The sequence below is a fragment of the Paroedura picta genome, chromosome 6 (assembly GCF_049243985.1).
Source record: "Paroedura picta isolate Pp20150507F chromosome 6, Ppicta_v3.0, whole genome shotgun sequence".
NCBI classification, from domain to species: Eukaryota; Metazoa; Chordata; class Lepidosauria; order Squamata; family Gekkonidae; genus Paroedura; species Paroedura picta.
In genome coordinates, this window is record NC_135374.1 from 96,885,514 (window position 1) to 96,901,119 (window position 15,606).

Below are 15,606 nucleotides of genomic sequence, written 5' to 3' on the forward strand. Positions count from 1 at the left end.
AACCACACTAGAAGCTGGTAATAGTAAATACATCCACTCAATTTGCTGGTATTCTAACTGGTCAAGATTAGCGTGTTTTTATAGTTCCTAAAATGCAAGGGAAACTTGCACACAGCTTTATTGTAGAGCAGGGGTAGTCAACCTGTGGTCCTCCAGATGTCCATGGACTACAATTCCCATGAGCCCCTGCCAGCAAATGCAAAAAAAGGGGCTCATGGGAATTATAGTCCATGAACATCTGGAGGACCACAGGTTGACTACCGTTGTTGTAGAGGATAGGACGACAACTGCTTACCTGGATACAATTCTTCAGGTTCTCTTTGGTTGGTTTCTCCTCGGCAAGTTTCGTGGCAAATTTGAGGCCCCTCCCGTACATTTTGTTTACCAGCGCATGTTTGTAGGCAAAAGGCAAAACCTAGAGAGTGTGTAAAGTAAGAGGATTCACAAACTGAACCCAAGGCATGCACAGCTCACCTACTTAAGCTCTCTCTCAGATATTAGAGCACAAGTAGAAGATGCAGAAGCACAAGACTGCGGGTCTCACGTAATTCTTAGGCTCTCCCTTGTCCAATACTAAAGGATGTGGACAGCTGCACTGGTCTGCATTCCAACTCAAAAACCAAAGCATCATCTCTTGTGCACTGCAGCAGTACACAGATCAGGGGCAAACTGGTCATTTAGACCACAAGCAAACTGGCTTCTCAGTATTGGTTTGCTAGATCACAAGCAAACTGGTTTCTCCACTGTACAGATCTAGTAGTTCTGATTCCTCCCATGCCCTCTTTCCTACCTTGGTATCCAACAAGTCGGTCCATTTTGTTGTTTCCCAGAAAGTTTCCATCAGAGCATCCGAGCAGCTCTCCTGGGTGTCATCTTTACTTTCTGTATCACTTGATACAGCCCCTTCTTGGGCCTGCAGCTGCAGCAGCTGGTCAGCCAATGCACTTCCTTTCCGACAGAGAGCATCTACCAGTGTCGATTTCTGCTTGTCCATCTCACTTAGTGGGAAACACAGAAAAGAACCATTGCACTTCCACTGCAACAAACTTCTTTGTTATCAGCAGAAAGTTCATGAATGAGGCACTCACAGTGCTAGCCTGTGGATATACACACCCATTTTCTTCCATCCCTCCCAAACATTTGAGGAAAAAAAGAGACAAGTACATTATATATCCCTTTTCCCTTCTCCCCCTCCAACAAATCCCAGTGAACTAACATGGATATTGGAGAAATAAACTTTCCTTCTCTACTGGAAGGAACCAAAATGTTCCACAGTATAGTTACAATGAGCAGGAAGTGAAACCACTCCTCCCAAAGGAAGCGGATTCACGATCTTAGAACAGGCTTCCCTTCTACCATCAACCATAAGATGAAACAATAAAAGCAATAGTTCCATTAAGAATTTAGAGTAAAAAATCTGCACTCTCATCTCCCTTTTTAACAGCTTTCCCCCGCAATACAAAGAAAAGGAAAACAAGCAAGAACTCAGGAACATAGCAGATAAGGAAGGCTATGGGGATTCAGTAGTGAACTATGCTAGTCCCTTCACTATGCTACAGAGCCTGAGGTGATGCACAATACCAAAACTAACCAACAGGTTCTTCCTGGAATCTGAAAAACACACATCCAAAATACAGGAAGTTCTGAATCATCAGAGAGGGGTAATCGGAGCCAAGAGAACTCTAAGAGAACTGGGAGAATAGCTCTAAGAGAGCTGTGAATGGCGCAAGGTCACCCAGCTTGGCTGCATGTGGAGAAGCAAGGAATCAAAACCCGGTCGTCCAGATTTGAGGCCGCCAATCTTATCCACTATACCTTGCTGGCCCTTGTCAAAGACCTGGTAACAGTGCCTGTGCGAGATCAAACGGAGGAAATGCCTGTGCATTCATAAGACATGCTCCTGTTTATACAATACCGAATAATGTAATTTGATGATTGACATAATGTTTTGGAAAAGTATTGACTGAAACATGAACAACTTTCCATGCTAGGGATTTATTTCTTCCTCACTGTAATGCAAACAGCACCCCCAATTAATTATCCCTGTTCTTATCTCACTGCTCCATTAATTGCTCTCAACATTTCAATTTCAGCATGAAAAACAACTCACCCGGACCATCTTGCAAACCTCAACTGAAGACCGGCCTAACATCCTCATTCGTGCGAATACGTCCCCAACCTCTAGCCATTTCCGGCTGCGATTGAGATAATGCCAAAGCACCACCCATCATCACCATCACCACTATATATAACCCACACAAAATTTAATGTGCTTAAGCCCATTGTCACGAATGGCTTTGAAGGGGAAAATTGCTCCAGAGGCGTAAGACTAGACTAGAGAGACTAGACTGTGGAGGAAAGATGTGAGAAAAAAAAAGTATTTACTGGTTAGGTACTTTTTTATAGTAGCAGCATCGGGCCGAGGATCGCTCTTCATGGCAAGATAAATGGCAAGGGCTGTTTGGTCGATATGTGAGATAACCGTGTTGGCAGCCTCAATGATTTCAGGCAGTCTTTTCATCCGTTCCTAATTGAAACAGGAAAGTTACCATGAGTCTCATCGTACCCACCCGTAAAGGGACATTATAGAAGGCACATGAAATAATGCATAATACATAAAACATAAACATCACATACACAGAACATTTGCCTCTTGGGGGAGATGGCATATTCATTTCCTAAATATAAAGCATTTCGATGCTCACGTTCGGCAGCAGCCAAATCGACTTACTGCTTGTGTTCTGCAACTGCGATTTTTTAGCTGCAATCAGTTGAGATTTGAAACTAAGGGAGGGACGGGTAACCTAGGAGAAACACGGGCATCTCACAACCTGGACATAGAAACCAGAAACAGAAAAGGCCCTTTGACAGTTTTCAGAAGGTAGCCATGCCAGTCTGCAATGGAAAGAGTTGTATTTGATCCCCAATAGCACATGCTGGCAGGAGCTCATGGGAATTGTAGTCCAGGGGCATCTGGAGAGACACAGTTTGGCTACTTCTGGTACAGGCCAACAGCATTTTGCAGGTATAAACTTTCAAGAGTCAAAGCTCTCGGACAAAGGGAGCTTTGACCATCAAGTCTATACTCTGAAAATCTTGCTGGTCTCCACAGCGCTTCTGGACTCGAATCTAGCTTTTGTCAAAGCTGTGATTGAGGTGGCTACCATTTGCTTTGCTGGAAGGCATACTCTACAAGCCATGGTGTTGTTGTTACCAAGCAGAGTATGACACCTTTTGGTAAAAACTGCATCCATCAATTATGACTGTTGAGGGAATGCAGCAGGCAGGGTTCATATCTAACAAGTCTATTGCTTTGTGGCTTTGACCATCTTTATATCTTGACTAGGGGCCAAGCCCATTGCATTCAGGAATAGTGCTAGATTGGGGGGGGGGGGGGGCAAAAAAAGGAAAAAAAAAAGCTCACCTTTTCAGAATCCAGTTGGTGAAGTCTTGCAACATACAGAGGGAGGTGATTAGGAAAGGCCTCTTTCAGTTCATTATACATGTCACTGGTATCAAGCCTAGAGAAAAAACAGGGAGAGCATAAGATATCAATTGCATTAATATTGCTGCTTATTCTGTGAAGGGTGCAAACTGACTCCAGAGGAATTACAGAAACGTACTTAGTCATCCACTGAATCTTCAGGTCCCTTAAAGCTTCAGCAAATTCGTCTTTCGGGTCTTTTTCTTTTTCGGGGTCCTTCTCCTTCTCCTTGCTGCCGTTCTTATTCTTTATCGGTGACGGGATCAGATGATAGTGAACTGACATGACATCCTAGGAGAGGGAAAAGGACAGCGACTCGGTCAAGGCTAGCAGTAGCATTCTGTCAGACCGCAAACATCCCGAAGTAGTAACAGCGAGCTGTTTGTGTGACAGCTCACAGTACCTGCAGGGGGAAAAGATCAGGGTTTGCAGCCAAAGAGCAGTCCAACTGAGCAGGCGCATTCTTCTGAGGATTTAAAATTGTGACCAAGAAATTTCAATCTGTAGACGATGGGTGAATTGTCAGGGACTTCAAAAAGGCCAGAGTTTATTTAAAATGTGTCCTTTTAAACTGGATCATGCTCCCCTTTCCAGTATTCATTTTTTAAAGGAACTGCAGAAAGACCCAACTAAAGCAAAAATTAAAATAAACTCCTGTAGCATCAGTACAGTAGAATTTTATTTAGATAACTAGACAGGAAGGGAAGTTAGCAGTCCATCTTTACTGAGGGCCAGCCAAATAAGGCATGCTATTTGCTTCTGGGTTCATAACTGACTCCTGAAGAAAGAAAGAACCATAATTCTATCCCTAACTTTGTGTCACTTTGCATTCCATAAAAAGGTAAAGGTATCCCCTGTGCAAGCACCAGGTCATGTCTGACCTTTGGGGCCTTCGACAATTAGGGGTCTCCTCGTTTACAAAGTAAACTGTTTTTAAAACTGAGCATTAAAAATGCGTCTCGCTGACTGCAAAAGGAATGGGGCAAATGAAAGCATGCACATCTGAAGCACGTGGATTCAGCAAAATGGTAAATAAGAATATTCACAGCACTTCAGTTACAAACAAGGGCACAACAACTGATTTTGTCATGGATTTCTTTTATTTATACCTCCAACGTATTTGAAACTAAAAGGAGAAATCCACAAGAAAATCAGTGGACTGTTTATGGTGTCTCTGAACCATAATTAACCTTAAAATTTGAGTGTTTGTATTGGAGTAACTAAAGAGCCTCTTGTGGCGCAGAGTGGTAAGGCAGCAGACATGCAGTCTGCAAGCTCTGCCCATGAGGCTGGGAGTTCAATCCCAGCAGCCGGCTCAAGATTGACTCAGCCTTCCATCCTTCTGAGGTCCATAAAATGAGTACCCAGCTTGCTGGAGGGGTATACGGTAATGACTGGGGAAGGCACTGGCAAACCACCCCATATTGAGTCTGCCATGAAAACGCTAGAGGGCGTCACCCCAAGGGTCAGACGTGACTCGATGCTTGCACAGGGGATACCTTTACCTTATTGGAGTAACTGACAAATGCGTGTATCTTTTTAAAATGAACTTTCCTTCCCAATAGTCATTTTTGCAAGTGTAGAAGGGGCAAAAAACAAACAAACAAACAAAAGCCCCATGGTCATCCAAATTTCAGAACGTTTGGTGAGCCAAGAACACTGCTATAAGGTTGACTGGCTTGCTTTTATCATAGCCTCTTTCCCCATGCATGGAACTACACTTGTGCAGGCCCAGATTGGAGCCTTTTCTATGGCAGAGTCCACAAATGGTCAAGGAAATAGATTTTCACCTTGCTCCAGCTGCACACGATTACTTACAGTGAGTCAAAGCCAACGTGAACCAGGCCTAACCTTCAGAAAATACCCTTCCTTAAATTGGTTGCATTTTTGTTCCAGGAGGCAAGAAACAATGTCACGACAATATCTTCCTATTCAACTAAGAACAGCAGCACACGCAAAGGTAGTGTTGATTTTTTAAAAAGAGAGACTAATTGACTCTTAATTTTGGCAATCATTCTAAGCAGCTTCAATGCTGATATCCCTGTGCCCCACCCAAAAAAAACCCCTCTCTTTTTCTATTAACCAGACATGGCCAAGTAGGGCCATCCCATTGATGATGGGCTCTGCATGGGTCTACTGCTGTGGCTTAGGGCAGGGGTAGTCAAACTGCGGCCCTCCAAGATGTCCATGGACTACAATTCCCAGGAGCCCTTGCCAGCATTCGCCAGCGAATGCTGGCAAGAGCTCCTGGGAATTGTAGTCCATGGACATCTTGGAGGGCCGCAGTTTGACTACCCTTGGCTTAGGGATTCAAGTAGCTCCTGGTCACTTGGCCACCTGAATTGTATGCCCTACATGGACCCCAGAGTGCAGGCAAGCAGCAGTTACTTAGTGTGCTTGTCCTAAGGATGACTCTTATGGTCATCTCTACTGGCTGGTAAAAATTACTACAACACAGCTAATTCAAAGAGTAGAAAAGCTGTACTTGGCAAGGGGCGGGTACGCAAATCTCTCTCTTCCTCCTATACAAGCTTCCCAAATGTAAATTCCACCTCCACTACAACTGCAATGAGTTTTGTTGAAGGTGAGGGCCAGGTACATTATTTGTACCCATCTATCCATTGCAAGTAAAAGCAACTATACCAGCCAACTGACACACCCAAACCTTCCACCTTACTGGAAATCCTATCCACAGACCTCCCAACTTGTATCTAGTTTAGCCCTATTTCATAACAAACCCTGTGCTCATGAATGGATGATTAACCAGAAAGCTCATGGAAGCTTGTTGTTCACTCCAGAATTAACCCAAATTTCTCCACACCCCTGTCTGCAGAAATTTAGGCCCCAAGACTCCACTTGAAGGACAGTGCAAGGTCATTCTGAATTAAGCATTTATTTATTTATACTTTTGATTTATATGGCAGTACAATAAATGATGGCACAAGAGGGGAATACAAGCTTCAGTACATGAGCACCCTGTAATATGCTACACCTGAGAATGGCAATCTTGCCCTTAAAAAAACCGAAGTGGTTACCTACTGCAGTTATGCTCACCTAATGGCTACCAACAGCATGGCCACCACTGTGAAGGCAAGGACAGCCTGGCAGAACACATGACTGACTACAATGCATACAGCAAGTAGACACATTTGTATTGCTACATAAAGCAGGTTTTGAACAAATGAGCAGGTTAAGGTATTTTCCAGAGAGGCCATACTAAGTTTACAAAACTCAGAACAAGAAGTTTGGAAGATACCTTCATCTTTCTAATAGATTGGCAGGCCATGTGATGCAAGCTTTGCAAATCCTGACTTACTTTCTTTCACTCTGCATAAGAAATGTTTTATCTGTCTTTGTGAAAACAGAACAAGACCCTTCTGTATTATCAGTAACAATGAACTGCATAAAAGGATCAACATGAATATCCTGACTACAGTTTGAACAAGTTTGCTGCCTCTTAGCTTAGACAGAAGATCAGACTCTTTCTTTCATCCTAACCTTTCTGAATTTTACCACCTTCTTGGTAAAAACCAAACAAAAACATACAAAGAAGCCACCATCCATAAGCTAACATTGTTTTTATCCCATTCTCTAGCACTTTCTAAGAGTATAATTTCTCGACCCCCCCCCAAAAAAAAACACTCTACTAGTATAAAGTAATCCAACAGATCAGTATTTTGAGAGGCAAGGTCTACAAGCCATTTGCAAGATGTTTGTCTTCTTGGGGATCACACAAAATCCTATCGGCTTTCTCTTTGAACCCAGATATGAGGTGAGTGAGTTACCATATTTTGTGTGGAGTCAGAGTAAACAAACACCAAGCGTGAAAAATTCTTTGCGTCGTCTCTCAGAAAATCTTAGACTTCTAAGATGTGCAAGTGTTAGTTCCATAATGCAGGGGTAGTCAACCTGCGGTCCTCCAGATGTCCATGGACTACGATTCCCATGAGCCCCTGCCAGCAAATGCTGGCAGGGGCTCATGGGAATCGTAGTCCATGGACATCTGGAGGACCACAGGTTGACTACCCCTGCCATAATGCAGAACAAGAGTCTGAGATGGAAACATTTTTAAATGATCACAAATCTATGAGACGTCTAGTCCCACCTTCAGTAAATTGAGACGGCTCTGTTCTTTTGTGGACCACGGCATTCCCGTCACTCATGGGCAATAACGTAAAGGCATTTGAGTGCGTTTGACAACCCACCCTTGTGACAGACGGGACACAGATTGTGTTAATAGACAAAAGGAAACTGAAGAGTTTGGCCTTTAACTGGCGCTCTTGATGCCAACACCGTTTTGCTCAGCATTTCTAGTTTTTGTAGAACTACGGGGACAATGGCTTATGAAATGAGGTCATCCCCCATAGACACTCACCCTGCAAGTAGGCACCTTGCAACCCCAAAGAGGCGGGGCCAACAAGCCTGTGCCGACCCCTCCATCTTTGCATGCTCAGGCAACACACAAGAGGGAGGGTGGGGCTCAGGCCACGTGATAACCTATTTAACCGAACCCACTGTACTTGCTCTCATAGAGAGGAGCTGATCAGGAGTAATACATTGTTTGGTCTGTATTTAAAGACAACTGAGGACACAGAAATAATTTTCTGTATAATAACTTCCAAGTCATATGCAAAAAAAAAAAAAAAAAGACTTAAGTACATCTTGCAAAAACTGACATTCAGTACCTTTTTAAACTTTCCTTGTCGCTTTGCTGCGGACTGCCCCTGGGAGTTAGAACAACACATGTTAGCAGTCAGACCCCTCGACTCACTGTGGGGCAGTTCACAGATAGAAAACAATAAACACCCTTCCTATAATATCAGCTTAGAGATCACAAGCAGTGCACTGACTGGCCCGAAGTGACATAAACGTGGATGTCAGCCAGAACAAGTCTGGACGTGTAATTTAGAACCTGTGGGAAGGAGCAGCTGACCCACTAAGAACCTTCTCTCCGTCCGCGGGAGAAGCATCGTTTAAGTCAATAAGTCTCCCAAGAACTTGGTAATAATCTCACCAGTTTCCAGGCTCACTTACCCTGCACCAGTCTACTATAATTGATAGTTTGCCTGTCTGGTACTCAAGAGTCAGCAAGAAACATTAGTGTCTATAGGTCAACTCCTAGTAAACCCATCACACTTGTCCCAAAGGCATTCTTCACCTCCAGATAGTCCATCAAAGTATTGTTTTGAGGCAAACTTGTCAGTATCACCTCAGGTAGCATTTTGCCCTGCAAAATTGGGTAGTCAACCTATGGTCCTCCAGATGTTCATGGACTACAATTCCCATGAGCCCCTGCCAGGAAACGCTGGCAGGGGCTCATGGGAACTGTAGTCCATGAACATCTGGAGGACCACAGGTTGACTACCCCTGCTGTAAAAGACAGCGGCCTGCACCATAACTCTGTGTGTACTCTTGGACTGCCTGTACACCTCTATTTGCATGGGGGCCTCCTCCTTCCTGTAAAACACTAATCATTTTGCTGCAGTTTCTGCAAACTTCTTCACGTCATGACTGGTAATATTGCCTTCCCCAAAATTCTCTCTCCCCTCTCATCCTTAATTTTTTCTTAGCTAGCCTCATGTGTGCTTCAATGTGTGCTACACCCCTGGTCAAATACCCAACTAGTTTATTTTGAGCATTCTCTAAGGGAAAGATCCCCATGAATATTGGTGGAGATTCCAGCTACTCCCTCTCGCAATATCTTTAAGATAATTTTGCCCAGCTAATTAGGAGACTGCCTCTTTGGGTAGCACACTGCACAAAGTCTAAAGGATGGAGACACCTCCACTCATTTTTTGCTCCCCCATCAAGAGATGTTTAACTTAGCATCTCACTTAACACGGCATGCTTTGGAAAGCACACGAGTTCAGCTTTCAAAAATATTAAAATCTGGACATAAATGGAATAAAATCAAGCTGACCATTTAATTTAAAGCTGTCCATTAAGTTACTGTGGCAGTCTCAAGCTTTAAAGCTAACTAAAGAAGTTTATTGCTGCTTTTTTCCCTCTTTGCCTAAATTAACATTCACTAAAGCCACCCTGAGTCTATTTCAGAAAGGGCAGAATAAAAATCGAAACATAAAGTAAATATAATACATTGCTGGTTTTCTTTCCTTTTAGGGTCCAGTGAATTCACTTCTGATTGGTGCAAAAAAACAATATTCAACACACCTATCATAATGATATCCAATTTTGGGGGTTATAATAGTTCTCGCACACAAAAATGGGAGGAGTGATCCAAGAACGAAGTTCTGCTCTCAAACATGCTGCTTCTGAGACAGAACTAACACTGGAGATTCTCCTCCCACTGGAAATGGAAGGACTTTGGAAGATTGCTAGCTCAGCTCTGTCTGCGGAGCAGGAGGGAGCTACTTCATTAACAGATAACATTTTCCATTGATGGAAAATGCCGTCTTCCTTTCCTGCTGCACAGGTACTCGTAAAGGTCAACGGATGTTTAGAAATGGGCTGGACATGGCATGGAAGGCTGCAGCTACAGGTTCAACAAATTGCTCTCCCTCAAACAGAAGCACATTCTTCTTGCACAAGTAGCAATTTAGATGGTATTGGTGGAATCCTTTGCTTTGCCAAGCAAAAAGCCTCACAAAGTGTTGAGGCAAACTGCACACTATTTAAGTGAAACTAAGTAAATGCACCAACTGGGATTAGTTTACACTTCTAAGTAAGTTAGTTGGTTGAAGCTGGCCTTACTAGAACTTCCCTAGAAATAAATTTGACCCATTTTACCTAGTGGCTTCATTGCACTAAAGTACAAGTCGAACATCTAGAGCCCAGGAGCCAATAAAAAGCTTGGAACTATTTGGCTGACATACCCACTGCCATTGGTGGCCGTTTCGTCCCACTTTCATTCATGCAGGCTGAAATTCCTTAAATAGCAACAGAAGCCAGTCTTGTACTCCGTGGAAAGAGGCAGTGGAGTAAGGCACCGCTGTATTCCAGCCATTGCTGGCATTATTTCCTTCTCCAGTTTGTCCCCCTGGTCATTATTTTTGTCCTGCGTGGCCACATGGATGGCTAGCAGAACTGGCAAGTGGTTCATTGCCTTCTAAAGGATATTTTGGTATTTCCCCCACTGCATGCACAACGGGATTGAACCTCTTGCATAGCAAATGCAGGTGTCCAGTATGAATCTGATAGAACCTCTGGTGGATTTGATGTTATTGCTAGGCTGCTGAGTTTCTGAAACAGATCTAAGCAAACCTCTGTATTGATTCAACTGCAATTCCTACAGCCCTGCTTTAATACATGCAGCATTTGGATGACTTAAGCAACCATTTAGCATGAAGGGATTTATAAGTTCTTAAAAATTACCAGCTTGTCCTTGCGTGGCATGTACAGGTTTTTAGAGAATAACTGAACAGCTGAGGAAATCCCTTCAAAATACAGCACTAAGTGAGAAAAGAGGAACTACGTTGCACTTTACAGCCACATATTTTGGCAAGATTCAGAAAGCACACTTCCTGCATTCACTTAAATTGATTGTGTACGAAACTGGAAGAACCCCCCCCTAACATTTGTTACAATGGCAGTGTTTTAGTTCACATTTTTAATGCTGAAAGTTCAGAAGAGGGTGCATCATGGGATGCTGGATCACCTCATAAAACCTCTATTATACATATGGTAGAGGAGATCTCATGCTGGTACAGCATCAAACAAGGACATATTGGAGACCAACTACTGATATCTAGAGAAGATGAGAATATGCTTTGAGTTCTGAGCATCCTTTATTGTTTTACTGGAAGCTGCCTGCTTACACAGCAAGGTGAGCATTGACAACTCAGACTGGCACGAGTGCTCCAGAATCAAAGGCAGAGGTCTTTTACACCACCACCTGGCTGATCCTCTTAACTAGAGATACCAGCGATTGAAACTTGGAAGCTCTGCTTGCCAAACAGATGCTCTATAGCTAAGCCATGTATGACCCACAAAATTTTAAAGCAGAACACAAAAGAACACGACACAGGGGCTAGAAACAGTTGGATAACGGTAGGAATCATGAATTTAATTTGTCGTGTTGGTGTAGAAGCAGTGACTTTACTGTAACGATGTGTTGCAAGTTCTAGAAAAAGCAAAATGAAAGTTCAAAAAGAATCTGAAGGCTAAAATACCTTTAAAACACACCCATGCATACGTCTGGCATTTGGGCCTAGACCACCTGAGATCCAGCTTAAGTGGTTAAGAGAGGTGGCTTCTAATCTGGAGAACAGGGTTTGAATCTTATCTCCTCCACATGCAGCCAGCTGGGTGACCTTGGGCCAGTAACAGTTCTCTCAGAACTCTCAGCCCCACCTACCTCACAGGGTCTCTGCTGTGGGGAGGAGGGTAGGCGATTGTAAACCATTTTGAGACTCCTCCAGGTAGTAAGAAGCATCCATTTTATCTTCTCTAATAGTCTAGGAAAAAATTCTCTCAAAATCTGTATTGACAGGTGATAATAGTCTACAAATAACCTGTGAAGTGGTCTTTGGAAAAAAACATTTGGGAAAAAACGCAATATTGATTTTCATGTTATTTTGCTCACCGCTTTCTTTCCGAGTTCTGTCTTTGAGAGTGCCAATGATCCTGCAAGGTAACAACCTGGGCCTGCTCCTTTAGGTATTCTAAGGATCAAGAAAACATGGAACAATGAGAAAGTGACTTGCTACTACAGTTAAATGCCAAATTCATCATTTAGTACAGCCATTCTCAACAGCCAAATTCATCATTTAGTACAGCCACACTGGAAGGGGGCCTTTGATGTCAACATTTGCTAGAAAAATTCAACCTTTATCAAGGGAAAGAAAAAGTAATCATGTAATCTGTGTGTGCCTGCATCAATGCATTCAAGAAAAACAATGAACACACATGCCTTTCTTGGTCAAATGTTCCAGAAATCGGTCTTGCATATACTGATATAAAGGCAAGGTGTGTTAAAAGTATACTCAGTTCACTCTTAGCTTAGCCCTTGTATAGCCTAGCTATGGGGAACGGAAAGGTACACTGCAACATTTGGAATGGTGAGTGACATAACAGTTCTAACCAGCAGTAACATTGGGCAGGTACAACAGTTAGGAGACAAACAAGTTCTGTTAGGGATATTATTGGTTGCCAGGAGTTGCCTGCTAGGAACCAGGTTGTAGACAGGTCCTCATTGTTGGCCTTCACCTGAAAGCCTGGTGCAAGAGCTCTCTTTTTCAGGCCCTATGGAATTGTTCCAAGTGCCGGTAGGGCCTCGATTTCATTAAGGAGCTTGTTCCCCCAGGTTGGGGCCATGGATGAAAATGCTCTGGCTCTAGTTAAAGCTAGGTGGACTTCTTTGAGACCAGGGAACTGAGAACATCTAAGGCAGCTGAAGGGGCTAAGCAATTGGCTCATTCCTTCTTCTACGTGGTCAAAAGCCTGAGTTTTGCTGGAGGCACGTTAACAGCCTGTCCCCACCATGCCTTGTCATCTACTCCATGTCTGGACTGAGTTGTTTGGTGGTACAAGCTTTGTTTGTATTGTATTTGTATTTTATTTGGCAAACCAGTGTGGGGAAAGAGCTGGGTATAAATGAATGACCAGGAGCGAAACCACCACCCCCTCCAAACAAATTAGCTCCTTTTTCTAAGATCAAGTATAAGTTACCTCACTCTTACCCAGCAGTGGTGGCCACTTTTCTTTTACTAACATCTTCACAGAAGGAAGCATCAGTCAGTTTTTTACTTATACCAGCTCACCATTGTGAAATATGAAAACTGACAATCTGAATGTTTATTTCTTGGGTTTTTTTTTTGTAGGTTTAGAACCACAGCGTTTTAACAGCATTATGCACCACAAGTAGTGATACAGAACATACACCATACATAACGTGAACTACTCACTTGTCGTCCGGAAAAGATGTAACAAAGTAAGGCTGGTTGTGCTTTGGCGGCAGGCACAGACTATTAGTTTTCTTCTTCCCTAGGAGAGCTTGGCTGTGATTTTCATAAATATCTAAACTCAGGGCACTAGACAGGCGGTGGGAGATAATAAACGGGAGGTCTTTGATACGATCCAGCTCGCTGCTCTGCTCATGACGGATCTGCAGCCGAACAGTATAATCTCCCTTCTCCAGCTTCACAGAATACTAAGGAAGGAAAATACTCATTACTGCAAAGGCCCAATGGACAATGCTCTTCGGTTTCTACAAGGTCAGCAGAACTTTCTAGTTAGAGGTGTTAGAGGTGTGAAGTTGGATGTTGCCAATGCCCAATATTTCTACTATCGGACGGGCAGTATACAATAATTCAAAAAGCACTCCTGGATATTCTCAGTTGGGGGGGGGGTTATGGTGGTCCACAGCGCGTCTACCCCTGGACACCTTAAAATCCAATAGACACAGCCTCTCGAGGGAGGTCTAGCGCATCCATTAATACAGTGGTCCTCTGAAGAATGTTTAAAGGCCCAATTGCACTGCAAAACAGCTTGAGCATGATCCCTCTTCTCTCACTTCTCTTGCTGTTTGGAACCCCGAACACCCCAATTTCTGGAGGGTCCCCAGTCCCACTCACCCCAAGTTCTGAATGGCCCCCCTCAAGACCTGCAGATCACTCCACATGGGTGTGCAATTTAGACCAATCATTAAGACTTGAAGATGTGGCTCCCCTAATGACAATTTCCAAAAAGACACCTTGCAAAACCGGGTATCTTTTTGTTCAGTGAAGTAGATATCCTTTCAGTTAAGGATATCTTGTCATCTTGCTTCTTGTCATCCCATCTACTCTTGCCTCATTGAGCTAGTAACCGTGATGCTTCTGGGATTATTTCACGATTTTCAACTACCAGCCATGAGCACTAGCCATGGAAACCAGGTGTCCCTTGCTCCTCCTTCAGAAGATGGTGCTGTTTATATATTAGCTAATGGGAAGGAGGCAACACTTTAGCTCCTTCTGTGGCACAGCAATAAGTCCTGGCATATGGCTTGGGCATCTCTGTACCAGAACATACTGTTGAGCTTTAGATTCTCCCATACATTTGCAACCCCAGGAAACACTGAAGCTGCACTGAACGATTTACGAAGGTTAGTTGGAAACTGGCCTCATTTTGGCTTAGCCCACCTTATCTGACCTGGAGCGATGTTCGTCAGGTCATGAGAAGGTACCATGAGAAGCAGCTTGCTTTATCGTTACCTGCCCTGGGAAAGCCTGTCCTGTCAGCGACAGGACAGGTTTTACCGTTCGATCTTTTAAAATTAGAGAATCAACTGTGAGGGCGTGCATTTTTACTTATACCTATGCCACATTTTGAAAATGATCATTCACACATACTGCTACCCAAAAATGATGAAACAAGACATGGGAATCAGTGGCGCGCTGAGATGGCTGTGCAGGCAGAGTCTATCAAGCAGACCCAGAAATAAGACTGACTTATTCGATGATATTTATTCTCCCAAAGGGTGATGTTCTCAGCTTTAGAGAAACTGCAAAACTTGATGGGAGGAAAGGGACCACAGAATCCACCTACAATCCTAAGCATCTATGTATATATACCTGGTGTGGATAGGCATCTCCAGAGCCCATATGCCTTTTATTTTGGTCAAAGATCATCCATAACTGGCTGTCAAATTCCGATTCATACAAGAGTTCACAAAGCAAGGGACAGCTCGGAGTAACTTCTCCACTCTTTGGCTGGGAGAAAAAACAACACAGAGTGTATTTAAGGTACACAGTAGTATTACAGACAAAAACCTATAATTAACACACATTGGCATTTTAAGCATTATTTCTTTAAGTCAAGAGTTAAGCTAGGTTCAGATTGGAGCACATCATTTGTTTGGTGGGGGGTTCTGGTAACAAAAATACAAACTTACTTGATGGAAGTTGTATGTCAAAATCATCTCATATAATTGTCGGTTATTTGGCAGAACATCGCGGGATCCTAATGGTTTTATTTTAGCACTCAGTGGTCTGTAATTCAGCAACACAGTGCTAAGCATTAGAGCTAGTTCAAGATGTAAACATACACACACAAAAAATCAGAAATGTTACAACATCAGGGTGTCCACACATGTGACTGAGGTATAATTTTGATATGCTGTCCTTTGCTAAGAAAACAGAGCATTAGTCCTTAATGACAGAAATGCTAATTTTTTTGAACTTAGG

The 15,606-nt window shown here is 43.2% G+C and overlaps 1 protein-coding gene across 3 annotated transcripts in view; it reads right to left on the reverse strand.

Annotated features, from left to right (window-relative positions):
• The window catches only part of TPP2 (tripeptidyl peptidase 2), a 42,442-nt gene that overhangs the window by 1,019 nt on the left and 25,817 nt on the right, over nt 1–15,606 (reverse strand). Inside the window, exons 20-29 of one of the 3 annotated variants that reach the window (XM_077343782.1) lie at nt 15,315–15,411; nt 14,995–15,132; nt 13,348–13,592; nt 12,027–12,105; nt 8,170–8,208; nt 3,624–3,775; nt 3,425–3,521; nt 2,397–2,527; nt 791–998; nt 296–415 (exon numbers count right to left, since the gene is read on the reverse strand). In XM_077343782.1, the coding sequence (XP_077199897.1) occupies nt 296–415; nt 791–998; nt 2,397–2,527; nt 3,425–3,521; nt 3,624–3,775; nt 8,170–8,208; nt 12,027–12,105; nt 13,348–13,592; nt 14,995–15,132; nt 15,315–15,411 (1,306 nt within the window). Of the gene's footprint in view, nt 1–295; nt 416–790; nt 999–2,385; nt 2,528–3,424; nt 3,522–3,623; nt 3,776–8,169; nt 8,209–12,026; nt 12,106–13,347; nt 13,593–14,994; nt 15,133–15,314; nt 15,412–15,606 lie in introns of those variants that run through there. The other 2 variants (XR_013232145.1, XM_077343784.1) reach the window with 2 other exon arrangements.